Source organism: Barbus barbus, assembly GCF_936440315.1.
Source record: "Barbus barbus genome assembly, chromosome: 9".
Lineage (NCBI taxonomy): Eukaryota > Metazoa > Chordata > Actinopteri > Cypriniformes > Cyprinidae > Barbus > Barbus barbus.
In genome coordinates, this window is record NC_136737.1 from 30869134 (window position 1) to 30888398 (window position 19265).

The 19265-nt window shown below is 37.1% G+C and overlaps 1 protein-coding gene across 5 annotated transcripts in view; it reads left to right on the top strand.

The window, feature by feature from the left end:
* The window catches only part of LOC306874655 (NLR family CARD domain-containing protein 3-like), an 85934-nt gene extending 69451 nt beyond the window's left edge, over positions 1 to 16483 (top strand). For 2 of the 5 annotated variants that reach the window (XR_013784645.1, XR_013784646.1), the window contains 6 exons: positions 287 to 460; positions 6634 to 6811; positions 10605 to 10778; positions 13452 to 13625; positions 14517 to 14690; positions 14775 to 16483. Coding sequence is in view for 3 of the 5 variants with exons in the window: in XM_079424840.1 (XP_079280966.1) it covers positions 287 to 460; positions 10605 to 10778; positions 13452 to 13625; positions 14517 to 14690; positions 14775 to 14781 (703 nt within the window). In the remaining 2 variants the exon portion in view is untranslated. The remainder of the gene's footprint in view (positions 1 to 286; positions 461 to 6633; positions 6812 to 10604; positions 10779 to 13451; positions 13626 to 14516; positions 14691 to 14774) is intronic. The other 3 variants (XM_079424843.1, XM_079424844.1, XM_079424840.1) reach the window with 2 other exon arrangements.
* The last annotated feature ends 2782 nt before the right edge of the window (positions 16484 to 19265 follow it).

Genomic DNA, 19265 nt, shown 5'->3' on the forward strand with positions numbered 1-19265 from the left:
TGATGAAATGAGCGCGGCCAAACTGATGAAATGAGCGCGGCAAAAAATCGACCAATCAGATTTTTGGTCGAACCAGACCATATCGACCAATTAATCGACTAATCGACTAGGACGTTACAGCCCTACTTTTTTCGTCTGCTGTGTGAACATCGTAGGTCCGATCACTTAGAAAAGATACAGCACTCCTCTCCTCAATGAGCCGGTCGATTTGACACCTCATTCATGTGTCTGTGACAAACAGTGAATGAACTTAACTCATCTTTAGTTGTTCTCTTTCTCTCTGCAGGCTGAGGAGCTGCAGGATTGGAGAGAAAGGCTGTGCTGCTCTGAGTTCAGCTCTGAGATCAAACCCCTCACACCTGACTGAACTGGATCTGAGCGGTAATAAACCAGGAGACTCAGGAGTGAAGCTGCTCTCTGCTCTACTGGAGGATCCACGCTGTAAACTACAGAAACTACAGTAAGTGTTATTATATTATTAAACACAAAAACTGTCTGAAAATACTGCCAAACAAAAACATTTCATGTTAAAGCGATAGTTCACCCAAAAATTAAAACTCTGTCGTCACTTTAATTATCTTCAAATCATTTCAAAACAGCATGACTGTCTTCTCTGAACATAAGAGAAGATATTTAGAGAAATGTTTTTTGTCCACACAATGGTAAGCAATAATACCCAAACTTTGGTTACACTGTAAAAAATGTCAGACCTCCTCAACTCTCCAACAAATTTTCTAGTGACTGATTACATCTACATTTTTCCATTGAACCAATTGTATTTCTGCTAACTGAATTTGATCAATTGTGGCAACAGTCTTTTAACATTGGCTCAATGAGAAAATATGTTGAGCCAGCTGGGAAAAAAGAAGTCAAACCAAACCAAGTTATTGGCCCAAATGAATATTATAAATAGTAGTAGCATACATTTTTTGTTTTACCTAATTTAAAAATGTGTATTGGTAAATGTATAGTGCTAAAGCAACCTTACTGAATTGTTTATTCCCTGTTGTCCCAAAAGAAAAGGAAAAACTTACTAAATGATACACTAAACACTGCCACATTTTAATACTTTTAATGAAAATATACAACAATATTGTGAAAATAAAATTATAAATACATTTAAAATTATAAATACATTGAAATTTTCTACACAGTATACCTTAGAAAATCATGCATTTTAATTATCATAAGATACACAAAGCTTATGAATTGCACCTTGTACAATAATATATTCACAAACGTGCAAAAATGTTGAAAACACCATAAAATAATAATAATTTAATAAATAATAGTAATAATTTATCTGAGGTTCCTTCAACCAGTGTTTAGAGTAATTTCACATGAACTCTACCATTCTCACAAGAGGTACTTTGAGCTCATGAAACTGCATCTTACACGTCAAATGTTTGCCAAAAAACTCATAAGAGGTACTTTGAGGTTAAAATTCTGTCATTAATACATGCCTCCTGTCGTTCCACATCAATAAGACCGTTGTTTTATCAAAAAAAAAGTCATCATCGGATTTCATCAAAAATATCTTAATTTGTTTTCTGAAGATGAACGAAGGTCTCATGGGTTTTGAACGACATGAGGGTAAGTAATTAATGACAGAATTTTAATTTTGGGGTAAACTATCCCTTTAAATCCTTGTTGTACTCCAGGATTCAATTCAAGTTTATTTGTATAGCGCTTTTTAGGATACAAATCGTTGCAAAGCAGCTCTACAGGAATTTAAGTTTCCACAATATATTTATATATTGCAGAACCTTAATATATTTGACTTATGGCAAAATTTTTTGGTAATTCTGTGAGTTACCAAATTTTGATGAGTGCATACAATAATCCAAAAAAATACAATAAATGCATTTACAAAGTCTCCTAAGTTGTGAAGCACCAGCTCCTCTTCCAGGACAACGGAGGCATTCAGCACACTTGACAGGACCCTTGAAGTGCAACTGCTGCTGCTTACTATTTCAATAATTCCCATTTTCTTTACAGTTGTGTGGTTCTCCAATGCCTCTGTACTCTGTAACATAAAAAAATACACAATGTCAATACTAAGTCTACATTAGAATTAGCAGCCTACATTACAATAAAGCAACTCCTCACAAATTACATCTAAGAGCTAATAGTATTTGACACTAATATGAAATAAACATGTATCCAATAAGAACTACTGTTAAATACTCAGTGAAATTCATAGTGGTTCCTTTCTCCTCAGACCTAGCAATGATGAGTTACACTAATGGGAACAAAAACATAGTTATAGCAGAAACATATTCCTTGTGTCTCATTCATTTCATATATTCATCATAAAGTGAGATAAAAATTATTTAGTTCAATAAATATTAACTTTAGGTAACTGAGACATAGGGGTGTGTGATATTGACAAAATGATATCTAAATATTTTCTAAAAACGGCACTCTTCGTGTGATGATGATTATGAAATTACATAAATGATATTTTCTGCCCCCATATCATATGTGATCAGTCTAAATGCATTTTAAAGACTGAATAATGCAGTAAAAAACACACTGTAAATGTTTATTAATGTCAAATCCCACATCATTAAAACAACAATTACAATATTATCACAGACGATATATATCACACACTCCTACCGAGAGATCAGTACGAGCTAAACTAGGTTATAAACGCCAGCATGACACAGTAAAGGAGTGAATTCACTGTTACTCTGAAAAATACAATGTAGTACATGAAACATGACTTAATAAATACAAAACTCAGTATACGTAGCATAACTTCAATGATAGAAAATCCGTCTGTAAATGATGTTCTGTCGTCCTTCAGCATCGGCTCCGCTCTCTCGCTCTCCCGCGCACAGGAAGTTGAATTCACTACAGTAACGGTTTCTCTCAGGCGCATGTGTGCACGTGTTTTCTGCTGCAAAGCTTGTTCAGACAACACAGATTTTTCACTTCTGCTTGATAGATTGGCTGAGCACAATTTAATATGTTCGGTGAATGTATATTTTTAATTTTAACTTCAGACCTTCAGCTAAAATTACTACAGTGCATTTTTTTTTTTGTTTTGGGACAATTATTGGGAAGCAATCTGTTGAGCCAATATTCATTTGTCAGTTTCCACAATTTTTCAAAATGTAAATGTTTTACAGTGTAGCAACAATATTCAAAATATGATCTATTGTGTTTCACAGAAGAAAGAAGGTCATACAGGTTAGGAACGACATGCAGGGAAGTACATTATAACAATTTATATTTTTGGGTGAACGATTCCTGTAAGAATCAAAATGTAAATGATCAAATACAGTGATTATACTGAATGTGCTCAAGACTAATGAATGTTTGTATATACACTTATAAACCATTAAACAACAAAGTATGTAAGTGTAAGCCAAAATTAAATGTACAGATCAATAATTACAAAAATTACTTTCTCAAGTCTTTCTCCAATCCATGAATAACAGATTTACATGTACTCTGTGGCACCAAGACTTGTGTAATTGAATCAGTTGAAGAGTATTAAACTGTCCCAACACAGGCATAATCTCTCCTGTGTATGTTTTCAACATGACTCTAGTGTCCTCCAGTGGCTCTGTTGAGAACGCTGCCTGGAAATGTTTCTCAGATATGATACTCACGGCTGCGCCGGCATTCATTTCCATCATAATCTCCTTGTCATTTACATTAAACGTCTCAGTGAATGACTTTTTGCTGTTTTATAACTTCACAGCGTAAACATGGGCAATTCAACTTCCTCTGCCTCCACATACTTAGTATTTTTCTCAGTATAAGGCTTTATTTTTCCAACTTCCATGTTTCCTCTGCAGGCTCTCTTGATGTGGCCAGTTTTCCTGCAGTTATGGAGGAATATATCTTTGAAATGACATACCTGAGCGCTGTAATTTTTTCCATGACATCTATAGCACTTCTTCCCTCTTTGGCTGGAACGTCCACTTTATGCACAACAGCCGAGTGAGAGTCATGTCCTCTTAACTGCTGCGTGTCTTTCTCAGCCGTCTCCATGCTCAGTGTGATCTCAAACACACGTGCAAACATCAGATTAGATTCTGACAACAGCCGTCGCTGGCAGGCTTCGTTGTGGCTTCCACTCATGAATCGGTCACACAATGCCTCGTCAAGCGTTCCCTGAACTCACAACTCGCTGCATATTCTGTCACCGTCTCATCAACTCTTTGATCGCAGAGATTAAAACTGAATCTTTCCACAATCAGTAACGGCTTTGGTTCAAAATAACTCTTTAAAGTGTCCATGATGTCTTTGTAAGACTTATCCTTTGGCTTGTCTGGTTGTACCAAGTTCCTCAGTAAACCACAGGTAGCTGCTCCCATTAGAATGTACATTTCCTGAAGAAAATGTGAGGGGGTGCTTGGCGTGGCAAAACTCGCCACTCGGTTGCTAGGGTACCCAGGATGGTTGTTAGGGCCGTTGCTAGGGTACCCAGGGTGGTTGCTAAGGTGTTGCTATGCGGTTGCTAGGGTAATCAGGATGGTTGCTAGGGTACCCAGGATGGTTGCTAGGGCGGTTGCTAGGGTACCCAGGGTGGTTGCTAAGGTGTTGCTATGTGGTTGCTAGGGTAATTGGGGTGGTTGCTAGGGTGTTGCTATGCGGTTGCTAGGGTACTCAGGATGGTTGCTAGGGCGGTTGCTAGGGTAGCCAGGGTGGTTGCTAAGGTGATGCTTTGTGGTTGCTAGGGTAATTTGGATGGTTGCTAGGGTGTTGCTATGCGGTTGCTAGGGTACCCAGGATGGTTGCTAGGGCGGTTGCTAGGGTACCCAGGGTGGTTGCTAAGGTGTTGCTATGTGGTTGCTAGGGTACTTGGGGTGGTTGCTAGGGTGTTGCTATGCGGTTGCTAGGGTACCCAGGATGGTTGCTAGGGCCGTTGCTATGGTACCCAGGGTGGTGCTATGAATGATATAAACCAACTCCCATGCCTCTGTGACATTCAGAATGGAAGATATCCCTCTTTGGATTTTGGTTGCTAGGGTACTCTGTTTGGTTGCTATGGAGTTGCATGATGAAACTGCAAAGGCTTCTTGTCACTATGAATGATATAAACCAACTCCCATGCCTCTGTGACATTCAGAATGGAAGATATCCCTCTTTGGATTTTGGTTGCTAGGGTACTCTGTTTGGTTGCTATGGAGTTGCATGATGAAACTGCAAAGGCTTCTTGTCACTATGAATGATATAAACCAACTCCCGTGCCTCTGTGACATTCAGAATGGAAGATATCCCTCTTTGGATTTTGGTTGCTAGGGTACTCTGTTTGGTTGCTATGGAGTTCCATGATGAAACTGCAAAGGCTTATTGTCACTATGAATGATATAAACCAACTCCCGTGCCTCTGAGACGTTCAGAATGGAAGATATCCCTCTTTGGATTTTGGTTGCTAGGGTACTCTGTTTTGGTTGCTATGGAGATGCGTGATGAAACTGCAAAGGCTTAAAGAAAGAAGGTCATACAGGGAAGTACATTATGTGTAGTAGTAGTCCTTCACACATTATACCACTCCGCTGGATTTCATCATTGAGCCGATTAGTGATCCTTACGAGAATTATATGTCATAGTTATACTATAATCTCTTATTTTAACATTATCACCTGTATACAGGGTCCAATTATGACACAGTGGTGCCCTGGGCACGGACTGATTAAAGGCCCCCCTCAGTTGAAAGCCCCCCCAGCCCCAACTTGTTAATTATATCATGAGATTTCGATTCTCATATATAAGTAAATGGGTTTTGGACCTTTATTTCTCACAGACGCACACACAGTACAGACATGCACTCGTGCACACACGTGGAAACGCGGAGAGAGACTTGGTGTCAGAGCTGCGTCTGCCCCACAAACTGATCAATAAAATAGTTTTGCAGCTGAAAAGCTACATGACATTTCTCAGTAGTGAGGTTCTTGAAGCAGTTCAACTTAAAGATTCGTTATTAGTAGCCGCTGCTGCTGAACACTGTTGAGAGACACACAGACGCTGGTATTCACACGCTCTCTCTCTCTCTCTCTCTCTCTCTCTCTCTCTCTCTCTCTCTCTCTCGTCTCGCTCTCTCTCTCTCTCTCTCTCTCTCTCGCTCTATCTCTCTCTCTCTCTCTCTCTCTCGCTCTCTCTCTCTCTCTCTCTATCTCTCTCTCTCTCTCTCTCGCTCTCTCTCTCTCTCTCTCTCTCTCTCTCTCTATCTCTCTCTCTCTCTCTCTCGCTCTCGCTCTCTCTCTCTCTCTCTCTCTCTCTCTCTCTCTCTCTCTAGACTGCATTAATAACTGTGTTAGCCTGCATATCAATGGCTCAAGCCTCTGTTATTAGCTCTAAAATGACGTTTTGGAAATTGAATCAGCTGTGTGTGTGTGTGTGTGTGTGTGTGTGTGTGTGTGTGTGTGTGTGTGTGTGTGAGAGAAAGTGACAGTTGAGATTCAAATTCATGAACATTTCGTCATTGTAAGTCTATGGGATTTTTTTGTCTGTTTTTTTGTCTGCTGTGTGAACATCGTAGGTCCGATCACTTAAAAAAGATACAGCTCTCCTCTCCTCAATGAGCCGGTTGATTTGACACCTCATTCATGGGTCTGTGACAAACGGTGAATGAACTTAACTCATCTTTAGTTGTTCTCTTTCTCTCTGCAGGCTGTGGGGCTGCAGTATTGGAGAGGAAGGCTGTGCTGCTCTGAGTTCAGCTCTGAGATCAAACCCCTCACACCTGACTGAACTGAATCTGAGCGTTAATAATCCAGGAGACTCAGGAGTGAAGCTGCTCTCTGCTCTACTGGAGGATCCACGCTGTAAACTACAGAAACTACAGGAAGTGTTATTATATTATTAAACACAAAAACTGTGTGAAAATACTGCCAAACAAAAACATTTCATGTTAAAGCGATAGTTCACCCAAAAATTAAAACTCTGTTGTCACTTTAATTATCTTCAAGTCATTTGAATACAGTGTGACTTTCTTCTGTGGAAAATATATATTTTTTTGTTTTGGGACAATTATTGGGAAGCAATCTGTTGAGCCAATATTTATTTGTCAGTTTCCACAATTTTTCAAAATGTAATTTTTTTACAGTGTAGCAACAATATTCAAAATATAATCTATTGTGTTTCACAGAAGAAAGAAGGTCATACAGGTTAGGAACGACATGCAGGGAAGTACATTATAACAATTTATATTTTTGGGTGAACGATTCCTGTAAGAATCAAAATGTAAATGATCAAATACAGTGATTATACTGAATGTGCTCAAGACTAATGAATGTTTGTATATACACTTATAAACCATTAAACAACAAAGTATGTAAGTGTAAGCCAAAATTAAATGTACAGATCAATAATTACAAAAATTACTTTCTCAAGTCTTTCTCCAATCCATGAATAACAGATTTACATGTACTCCGTGGCACCAAGACTTGTGTAATTGAATCAGTTGAAGAGTATTAAACTGTCCCAACACAGGCATAATCTCTCCTGTGTATGTTTTCAACATGACTCTAGTGTCCTCCAGTGGCTCTGTTGAGAACGCTGCCTGGAAATGTTTCTCAGATATGATACTCACGGCTGCGCCGGCATTCATTTCCATCATAATTTCCTTTCCATTTACATTAAACGTCTCTGTGAATGACTTTTTGCTGTTTTATAACTTCACAGTGAAAACATGGGCAATTCAACTTCCTCTGCCAGATATACTCCTCTTTATTAATCACTTCCCAAGTCTAGAACTAAATCATAAGACAGACTCAGGGCTGGATTGGTAATCGGGCATACCAGCCATTTTTCCGGTGGGCCGACGCACTGAAGGGGCCGACAGAATTTTTTTTTTTTTGTTTTTGCCAAGGACCATCACACAGGGACAACGAGCAGCCAGTGGCCCATTGGTTTGTCTCCTGTACTGACAGCGTAAACCACCCAATGCTCTATAGACGGAGAGATTAAGTATTTTGCTCCACCTATATAAAGATCGCTTCACCCAAACTTCTTCCTCGTCGGCTTTTCCCACGTTTTCCCAGCAGCTTTATCAAGAAAAGGCTTGCTCTGCGGTGAGAGATGCGGCCAAAGAGCCAGGCAGAGGAGGAGAGGAGAGGAGTTGAATCGGTAAAGTGCTTGATAGGGACTCGCACCGGAGGCAGGCATCTAACCTATCCTAATGTGTGCGCGTGCTACGAGTGTACAATACATAAACACTTTTCAATAAAACTTAAATTCATCCTCTGCGGTCGAGTCAAGTGTATTCATAGAGGTTTCTATGGGCCAATGTGAATAAATAATAGCCTAAGTGCGTTAGACTGCATTAATAACTGTGTTAGCCTGCATATCAATGGCTCAAGCCTCTGTTATTTGCTCTAAAATGACGTTTTGGAAATTGTAATGAAAGGTTTATGAGGTGCGCAAGAGATTAGTTAAACACACGAGATTTCAGGATGGAAACATGACAAATGTCTTGAAATAAATGATCAAAACAATGTCTTGATGTGTGGGTGTGACTCCAGTCCGTTCAGATTATTACAGAAATAATGCACTCCTGAAGTGGTAATATGGCCATGACGCTGGAGCTTATTAATGGAACGGTCTTCATTCTCAAACAAATTAAGACGATTGATTTTTATTGACTGATCAGAAGCGCTTCTTGTGATAAAACACACTGTAAGGGTTTCCTCTGATTACGAAATATTTCTGTTTGCTGGGGTGGTACTATTATATAGCCCTATTAATAAGGAAGAGGAGCCCAAAATATAGTTTTTCTGCTATTTATTCTACTTGTTGCAAAATAGTGGCAATTATCTGCACTTCAGTATTGTATTACATTATAAACCAGTATGCAATAATAACGTATTGAGTGTAAATTATCATTTTAATTCAGATTATTAAATGGATGCCACCTTATTGATACAATAAAGCCCTCCCTACACCTACCCTAACCCTACCTACCCGTTACTGTATTTTCAACTTTCTGGTTATTTCTTTCATTTTTAAAAAATGAATGCCTTTACGATGTGATATGAGATTTGAAAAGGGAGAAAAGTCTAGTCGATCGCGTCAAAAATCCTCCCATAAGTGATTTAGCATCTGCGCCACTGGAGCTGCTGGTCCATAGCAAAAGACGGGTTCAACCCCATAGCAGCTTTTTATAATCTTCACAGAGCCAATCACACGATGCTGGAGAATTAGTGTAAATAGACTCTCCGTTTACATTATCAAAGAACATTATCATTGACTTTAGTCTAATTCAAGCACTCAAAAACTCCCATTAATCACTGAAGTTGCTTACATTGTGAAATGAATATCTTGCTCACATCTTACGCACATCTGCACTTTGTTGTTTCTGATGAGAGAAATGGTCAGAGAGCAGAATTCATTCAGGGAGCGCTCACACTGAATAAAACACTCATCTGAATGCCTCTTATTGGTCATTGTACTCATGAGCTCAACAGAATCATGTGTGATTGGTTATAATGCGCAGTGCTGGAGCTAAAAACACAGCAGTCTCTGGCTCCGTGCCAGACAGTGAAGTTGAGCAAACACAGATTTGAATTTAGCACCGAACATCTAATCACACCGGTGTGATCGTTTATCAGAGACAAACATATATTAATCAGCTATTTGTGTCTTTTGGAAAATCCACTTCAGTAAACCGCACTCATAAATGCTACTGTTTCCTCTGTCAGGTTTGCACCTCTCTCTCTTAGATTCATCTTTCAGCAATTGATGTTATGTATTTATTATCTCTGAATTGGATTCTTATTCTTTAATTATGTAGTAATATAATAATATAAATATGTAGTAATGCACAATCATCATTTAATTAGTCACTAATTCATCTCATTAACTTTAACTCTTTGAGTTCTTGGGATTTGTCTTGAGACTTGTTTGTGTCTTGAAAGGCATGACTTGGTTCCTCCTCTGGTGAAATCAGCTGCTGAGTTCATGGGTGGAATAAACATATGGCAGGACTTTTACTTTCTGACCCCTGGACTATCCACCTCTGTCTGTAATATATCTGCTTGTTTTACACTCTTTGGCCAGAACTCATTGTTTTTTACAGGATTTTGCTGTTGTAATGAAAAAACAGGATGTTACTGTCAGAATATGGCCTTTTATACAGCATTTTTTTTAGTGTATGTATATCTTTTTCCCCTTTTTTATTTATTTATTTTATTTAATAGAATATTTGTATAATATATGTATTGCTTTTGCAACACTGAAATGTTACACAGTTATGCCACTAAAGCTTATTAGAATTGAGTTGAATCGAATTAGAGAGAGAGGGACAGAGAGAGAGAGAGAGAGGGGGTTCCTAAGGCCCTGTGTGTGTGTGTGTTTGTGTGTGTGTGTGCGTGTGTGTGTGTGTGTGTGTGTGAGAGAGAGAGAGAGAGTGAGAGAAAGTGACAGTTGAGATTCAAATTCATGAACATTCCGTCATTGTAAGTCTATGGGATTTTTTTGTCTGTTTTTTCGTCCGCTGTGTGAACATCGTTGGTCCGATCACTTAGAAAAGATACAGCTCTCCTCTCCTCAATGATCCGGTTGATTTGACACCTCATTCATGGGTCTGTGACAAACAGTGAATGAACTTAACTCATCATTAGTTGTTCTCTTTCTCTCTGCAGGCTGATTGACTGCAGTATTGGAGAGGAAGGCTGTGCTGCTCTGAGTTCAGCTCTGAGATCAAACCCCTCACACCTGACTGAACTGGATCTGAACTTTAATAATCCAGGAGACTCAGGAGTGAAGCTGCTCTCTGCTCTACTGGAGGATCCACGCTGTAAACTACAGAAACTACAGTAAGTGTTATTATATTATTAAACACAAAAACTGTGTGAAAATACTGCCAAACAAAAACATTTCATGTTAAAGCGATAGTTCACCCAAAAATTAAAACTCTGTCATCACTTTAATTATCTTCAAGTCATTTGAATACAGTGTGACTTTCTTCTGTGGAAAATAAGAAAATATATATTTTTTTGTTTTGGGACAATTATTGGGAAGCAATCTGTTGAGCCAATATTTATTTGTCAGTTTCCACAAGTTTTCAAAATGTAATTTTTTACAGTGTAGCAACAATATTCAAAATATGATCTATTGTGTTTCACAGAAGAAAGAAGGTGATACAGGTTAGGAACGACATGCAGGGAAGTACATTATAACAATTTATATTTTTGGGTGAACGATTCCTGTAAGAATCAAAATGTAAATGATCAAATACAGTGATTATACTGAATGTGCTCAAGACTAATGTATGTTTATATATACACTTATAAACCATTAAACAACAAAGTATGTAAGTGTAAGCCAAAATTAAATGTACAGATCAATAATTACAAAAATTACTTTCTCAAGTCTTTCTCCAATCCATGAATAACAGATTTACATGTACTCCGTGGCACCAAGACTTGTGTAATTGAATCAGTTGAAGAGTATTAAACTGTCCCAACACAGGCATAATCTCTCCTGTGTATGTTTTCAACATGACTCTAGTGTCCTCCAGTGGCTCTGTTGAGAACGCAGCCTGGAAATGTTTCTCAGATATGATACTCACGGCTGCGCCGGCATTCATTTCCATCATAATCTCCTTGCCATTTACATTAAACGTCTCTGTGAATGACTTTTTGCTGTTTTATAACTTCACAGTGAAAACATGGGCAATTCAACTTCCTCTGCCAGATATATTCCTCTTTATTAATCTCTTCCCAAGTCTAGAACTAAATCATAAGACAGACTCAGGGCTGGATTGGTAATTGGGCAAGGATCAAAATATGTCTAATTAATTAAAATCATGAAACTTAAACAATTTAACATCAATTTATTTAACAAAAAATACATGTTTAGGGCCCAATTAAATGTTTTATTTTTTCCAAACTTATGTTTTATTGTTACCAAATTCTGTTTTATTGTCTAATTATTTGAACGTATAAAAACAAGTTTCATTTATTCTAACATTTTCCTCAGAAACTCTGTGTTGTGTATTTATATTTATTAAGGCATAAAACATTCATTTAATTTATCTTTTAATTAATGAAAATGAAAAACAAATCTTATTTTTTGGAAAATAAAGGGGATTTAATATTACAATTAAAACATAGAAGAAATATTGTATGATTATTCCTTAAAAATAAGGTTTTAATAATTTTAGTAGTAGTAGCTAGGGGTGTGCTCAAAATATCGATTCTTAGATACATACCGATATAATAAAAAAAGATACAGTATCGATATTCTAGCCCTTAGTATCGATACTCCGCCCAGCCATTAGGGGGCGCAGCGGCGCCCGCGAATTTAAAAAAACTCATGGAAAATGTTAAAGCAAGATGTAGCATTTAAGTGATTTCATAGTGAAATATGTTATGGCAGTACATGGTGTCACAAAAAAGAATTATAAGAAGATTTAATAAGAAGTTAAGAATAATAAGAAGAAGATTTTGTGCTTGTGTGAGCTCAGACTGTACCCTTGGAAAGTTAAATGTTGACTTGTGGTAATTTCCAGATTAATACAATTTGTGTACAATTAATCAGAGCACTTAAAGTTGCAAATATTTAAGCAAAATGCACTTTGTTATAATGCACTTTTGTCTTCATTAAATTGAAGAAAAATGCAGAGTTCTGTTTGTTGAGTAAATGTGTTCAGCATTAACTAATTGGCTCTGGCCCATGTATTTTTATTGAATCGTATCGAATCGTGTCACATTGTATCAAATCGTATCGAGACAGCTCTGTATCGAGGTACGTATCGAATCGTGACCTGTGTATCGAGGTATGTATCGTATCGCCAGGTTCTCCAAGGTATACAGCCCTAGTAGTAGCCCATTACTGAACAATAGTAATATATTTCTGCCGCAATGTCTTCAAGTGAAACCAAACTTTTATTTTGACGGGTTGCCATGAATACTTTTACATTTCTATGTGTTTATGATATGAGGTAGAACATTTAGAAATTATTTATTTAGTTTCTTTTCTTTCTCTTTCTTTAAGTAGACTCATTGAGATATAGGCTATTCTAATAATAATAATAATAATAATAAGATGATATGAGGTAGGGGTGGAACGGTTCGTGGACGGCATGCGCTAGGACCGCGGTTCAACTTAAATCTGACAACGCATCTGTAATATGGTTTGTTATAAATAACACGTAAAACAAACAGGGTTCGGCTAATGAATGTTTCTGTTGATGAGTGTGTGTGTGTGTGTGTGTGTGTGTGTGTGTGTGTGTGTGGTGTGGTGTGTGTGTGTGTGTGAAAGTGTCAGTTGAGATTCAAATTCATGAACATTCCGTCATTGTAAGTCTATGGGATTTTTTTGTCTGTTTTTTTGTCCGCTGTGTGAACATCGTAGGTCCGATCACTTAGAAAAGATACAGCAGTCCTCTCCTCAATGATCCGGTCGATTTGACACCTCATTCATGGGTCTGTGACAAACAGTGAATGAACTTAACTCATCTTTAGTTGTTCTCTTTCTCTCTGCAGGCTGATTAACTGCAGTATTGGAGAGAAAGGCTGTGCTGCTCTGAGTTCAGCTCTGAGATCAAACCCCTCACACCTGACTGAACTGAATCTGAGCTGTAATAATCCAGGAGACTCAGGAGTGAAGCTGCTCTCTGCTCTACTGGAGGATCCACGCTGTAAACTACAGAAACTACAGTAAGTTATTATATTATTAAACACAAAAACTGTGTGAAAATACTGCCAAACAAAAACATTTCATGTTAAAGCGATAGTTCACCCAAAAATTAAAACTCTGTCCTCACTTTAATTATCTTAAAGTCATTTGAATACAGTGTGACTTTCTTCTGTGGAAAATAAGAAAAGATATATAAATAAATAAATAGTTATAGCAGAAACGTATTCCTTGTGTCTCATACATTTCATATATTCATCATAAAGTGAGATAAAAAATAATTTAGTCCAATAAATAGTAACTTTAAGTAACTGAGACATAGGGGTGTGTGATATTGACAAAATGATATCTAAATATTTTCTGTGATTTTATCGATAATGAGACAATATTTTGCTGAGTGTGTTATTGTGCTGGTATATTAAGGACTACCGTGGACAGCTGACTCATAAATGTTTTTGATATTCTTCATATTCTGTGAGGTCAGTTCACAGCAGTGATAGAAATTAATATTTTCCAATAAGTTTAAATACAGTATGTCTGTATGAGTCTGTATGAGTGTGTGTGTGTGAGAGAGAGAGAGAGATATAGAGAGGGAGAGAGAAAGAGAGTGTGAGAGCGTGTGTGTGTGAGAGAGAGTGTGTGTGTGTGTGTGTGTGTGTGTGTGTGTGTATGTGTGTGTGAGAGAGAAAGTGACAGTTGAGATTCAAATTCATGACCATTCCTCCTGAGTAAGTTGAGACTGGAGAGTTTGTGAGATTCATGACCTCCGGTCGGAGTGAGACTCAAACACAACAACGAGTCCCTGATGAATGAATAATTGAAAATATAGAAATATAGAGTGTGTTGAAAATACACTCTCACCCTAAAGCTGAAACACAATCCCAGAGATCATTCATGTTCTTCACTCTCTGCAGGCTGAGGTACTGCAGTATTGGAGAGAAAGGCTGTGCTGCTCTGAGTTCAGCTCTGAGATCAAACCCCTCACACCTGACTGAACTGGATCTGAGATTTAATAAACCAGGAGACTCAGGAGTGAAGCTGCTCTCTCCTCTACTGGAGGATCCACACTGTAAACTACAGAAACTACAGTAAGTTATTGATTCAATGATGTAATTTATTATCTTGTATTAAAGCAGATCTTAGTGTATTTTATCTTTCTCTCTATTGTACAGTATTTGACAGAGGAAACTCCACAAGCTCTAAACAAGTGAATCAAAACAACACGTCCTGAACAAGACTGTCACCTGGACATTAATACTGATACTGATCCAGCAGTTTCATATGTGAAGGATTTTATTATTAATTTTTATTCAGCCTACATTTTCTTCCAGTCTCATGGGAACATTTGTTTAAATAATTAGATTGGACATACTAACTGCACTGTAAAACATTTAGTGTGAAATTACAGTATATTCCAGGTTAATAACTGCATTACTTTCACAGTAATTTCACAGTGGGACTTCTCTTGTATTGAACTGCACTCTCAGTAATTTATTGTAAACAAACAGCGTCATACTGTGTTTTGTGCTGTGCATATGTATGAAGGTCCCCAGCATGTAATGCAGCATGAATAAATCATGCTGTAGAGTTTTATTTTGAATATGAATATGCAAGGTCAAATACAAGAGTTCAAGACAACTTTATAAATTGAATTCACAGTAAAACAATGACAGTAAAGTACTGTGATGTTAGCATCATTCTGCTGTTCATTCAGTCATTTGTAAGAAAATTACCCAGCATGCTTTGATTTCACAGTACATTTCTGAATACAGTAATATATTGCAAAATACTACTCTTTAATCCTGTAAATTCCTGGCAATTTTTTAAAGTGAAGATAGATAGATAGATAGATAGATAGATAGATAGATAGATAGATAGATAGATAGATAGATAGATAGATTTTTTTTTTTTTTTTTTTTTTTGGTATCTTCATGAAAATGTTGTATATTGTTAATACGTAGTAAACATTTTTTTACTTTTAACATATATTTCTTTGTACAGTACATTATAATATAAGCCTGAAGATGTGTAAATTCATCAAATGTAATTCTAGAAATAGTATATGACAGTCATGGTATAGTTTAAGTGCTAATGCAGCCTCAAGAGAGAGTCATGAGATAAGATCACAGTTTACCAGCAGAGTGCTCCAGTCTCAAGGAGAGAGTTTGACATAAAACATACTGTAATAAACTAAATAAATTAAATATGTAAAACATCAATTATTTAAAAATAGATCTCTATTTTAACAAATCTAACTATGACTCCTCTGGGATTCACAAATCTTAATAAATCTTTGCTTCAAATATTTTTTGCCAAGCTTTCTTCCAAAGTATATTATTCAATAAACTCATTATTCAGTTTTTCTTTTGTGATAACATTTTTGTCATGGAAATAAAAAAAAATACTGTTTAATATATTTATTAAGAAATTTATCTCAGTAATTTATTGTAAACAAACAGCGTCATACTGTGTTTTGTGCTGTGCATATGTATGAAGGTCCCCAGCATGTAATGCAGCATGAATCAGGGTCAAATATATCTTTACCCCTGAAAAGCACACTGTAGTTTTTTTTCCTGTGTTAAATAGTTTTGGTGTCTTAAAGTAAGTCCAGAGGATTACACTTACAAAATAAATAATAAGAAATACTTCAGTTGTTTCAAGCTATCAGGCTAAATTAACGACTGCAACAATTTATCCCCTGGTCATGCCACATCCCTAGAAAAATACATGTGTTGTTTATGATAATCAGTTTATTGCCAAAGCATGGCATTTCAGGACACAATGAAAACAAGCAACAGTATCCAGCAATATCCTGTCTTATTCTTATTTGAAGGGACATGTCTTCCTTTTTTATTCTTCACCTGTTCAGCTGTCATGTTATAAATAAACAAACACAAACATGTTTGGTGTCTACTGAGAAGCATCACAGATCAGAATCTTTGTGAAAATAATGACTTACAACTGTGACTCAGTCCTATTACTATAAAGACAGCATTAGCATCTCTGGGAATGCAGTGATAAGATTACAAGTCAGTTTTTGGAAAATAACATTTCAAATGGAATAGAATGGGACAAATTAGTTGGTTAAAATAGCTGTCTTTCATCACTCACCTTAGACTGAGTTTGATGTCTTTGGACTTCAGCTGTTGAGGTGTCTCAGGCTTTAGATCAGGAAGACATCCAAGATGTGCAATTTAATGAATGGGCTCCTAATACTAGGTTTGTGGACAGTCAGAAAGTGAGATTAGATGCAGATTGATGCATGTGACTCAGAAGGAGCAGTAGAGCATCCTACAATATGAGTTGACCTTAATTAACCTGTTGTTACTCTGTACACAAATCAGCTTATTTTGCTCTATTGCATAAAATGACCAACTTATAGCACAGGCTGTGTGACAGAGCAGCACTGGTTTACATACATCCTTATTGTTTCAGTTTTCTTACCTGCTAAGGAGCTGTGGGTGCACACACACCGTTAGCGCTCAAACACACCACACTTAACCCATCGTTTACATCCCTACCATCTGTTACAGACCAAACACACACATGCACATGATAAGGGGCCTATGAGAGGGCCTTGGGTTTACCCATCACTTTAAGAGTCACGTCTGAAAAAGATGAATACATAAAATTTGTGATATTAATATATCTACAAATATCACTGGTTCCCACAATCCTGCTACAGTTTCTTCAGTATGTGAATATTAACAGTAAAATAACATTCTGCAGCATTAATATACAGGTAATGGAAGAGTAATTTGTCTGGGAGTCAAAGCTTAAGCAATAATTTGCAACTCACTACTTTTCTCTGTGAACTAAACGATATGTGATGCATCTCACTTTATCACAAACATGTGCTGCAAGTATAAATTATGACACCCATTAGACCACAGAGCAGTGTTAATTTTGGCAGGCATTTTTGATTTAGTCTTAGGCTGCGTCCGAAATCGCATACTACTTGTGTAGGTACTACATTTGAATTCAAACGTACTTCTCGACCGTTAAAAAAGTACGTTCTATATAGTATGAATGAGGGTAGTATGAATGGAATTCGGACGTACTACATCCGCCATGTTCATGTTGTCACGTGTCATGCGTCGTCACAACAGCGCGGAAATTTAAAGAGCCCACTCTTCAGCAATGTTGCTCATAATTCTTACTGCTTTCATCGCTGTTTTAACGTTGATTGGATCAACAGCTCATCGTTGATGTCAATTAGTTTTAATATGTTTATAGATAGGCCTAAAATGTACTTATTGAGGGTCAGGTAAATTGTAACATTTGCAGGTAACGTTATGCTGTTTGTTTTCTTTGTTTAAAGAAAGAGCTTCGACTTTTGTGTGTTTGCTAGCTGTTTTGATTGTTATCTCTTGCAGATTGGTAACTCGTCTGAAGAGGTTTGAGCACATGTATAAATCTTTTCACATTATTTTATATCAGCTGTAGTTTATCTTCTGTACTTCTTCATTTCATATTTGAAGGGCAAGTGGTAGTCTGCTTAATTTTTCCTTTTATTCTCACAGAGCAAAGACATGGACACTGCCAACATGCTTGTTATTGCCACAATCCTCTAGTCTACTCTCCAGTGAGGATTGAATACATAAATCATACTATTTGACATCTACCAGAAGTCAGATAAAAGGTATTCTTTATTGGTGTTATATGTGTTTTTTAGGATAATGCTTTCATGAAGGATGCCCTTGTGTTCCCTGCATGAACACAGATCATTATCTGTTATGTGTAAGATTTGACATGGTGCCAATATAATAAGGCAAAGATAATGCAAATGTGAAATGGACTGTTGTAACACTTTTATATGCATCCCTATAGATACAGAAGCCCCTCTGAAGAGAGATCCTGCTTCTAGTCTCCCTGTATAGTCATCAAAGCCTGGGTTTGGAGATGACCAGCACAGAGACATCTTTAGGTCCAGAGCTAAGGGATGATTGCCACGTTCCTATGGCATATAACGTCAACAGCATGCCCTCTACACCGGGCTGAACACTCCAGTCAATCTCCCTCAGCTGAGCTTTTCTGCTTTCTTCATTAAAAGGTTGCTAGAAAGTTGTTGTACTTTATTGCTGGACATTGAGTCTTAACAATAAGATCTGAATACTAATGCTGTAACATTTCAATTTCTGTTAGCTTGACATTCCTGCAATCAGAGTCTTATTGAGCAGTTTGAGACAGAGGGGTATGTGTGCTAGTTTCTGATCATCTCAGTTTGTTTCTTTCTTGAAGTCTCTTCCTTGCCAATGGAAATAACTGACCAAACACAGCAACACAGCACAGATGAAACATGCAATAAATCATCAGTATAGTCATAAAGCATCATTCAATCATGCCTCGTCATTGTTTTCATAATCACCTTAGTCAAATTCCCACATGGCAATACTTACATTTCTATTCTTGATAACCAACATTCAAACAATTTAAATGAAATTAAAACATTTTAAATTATGAATCTGTTTAATGTTTACTGAGTTGTCGTATTGGGGGGTCAGCAAATTAAAATGTTTTCTTTCTTTTGAAAGGCAAGGCAGTGGCTAAAAGAATTCAAAGTGGCTTTACACTGTTTCCAAGCATTCCTCCGAGTCACCTGTGCCGATATACACTGAAGATCAGGAGCAGACTGATGCAATCCACTCTCACCTGACTTCAGT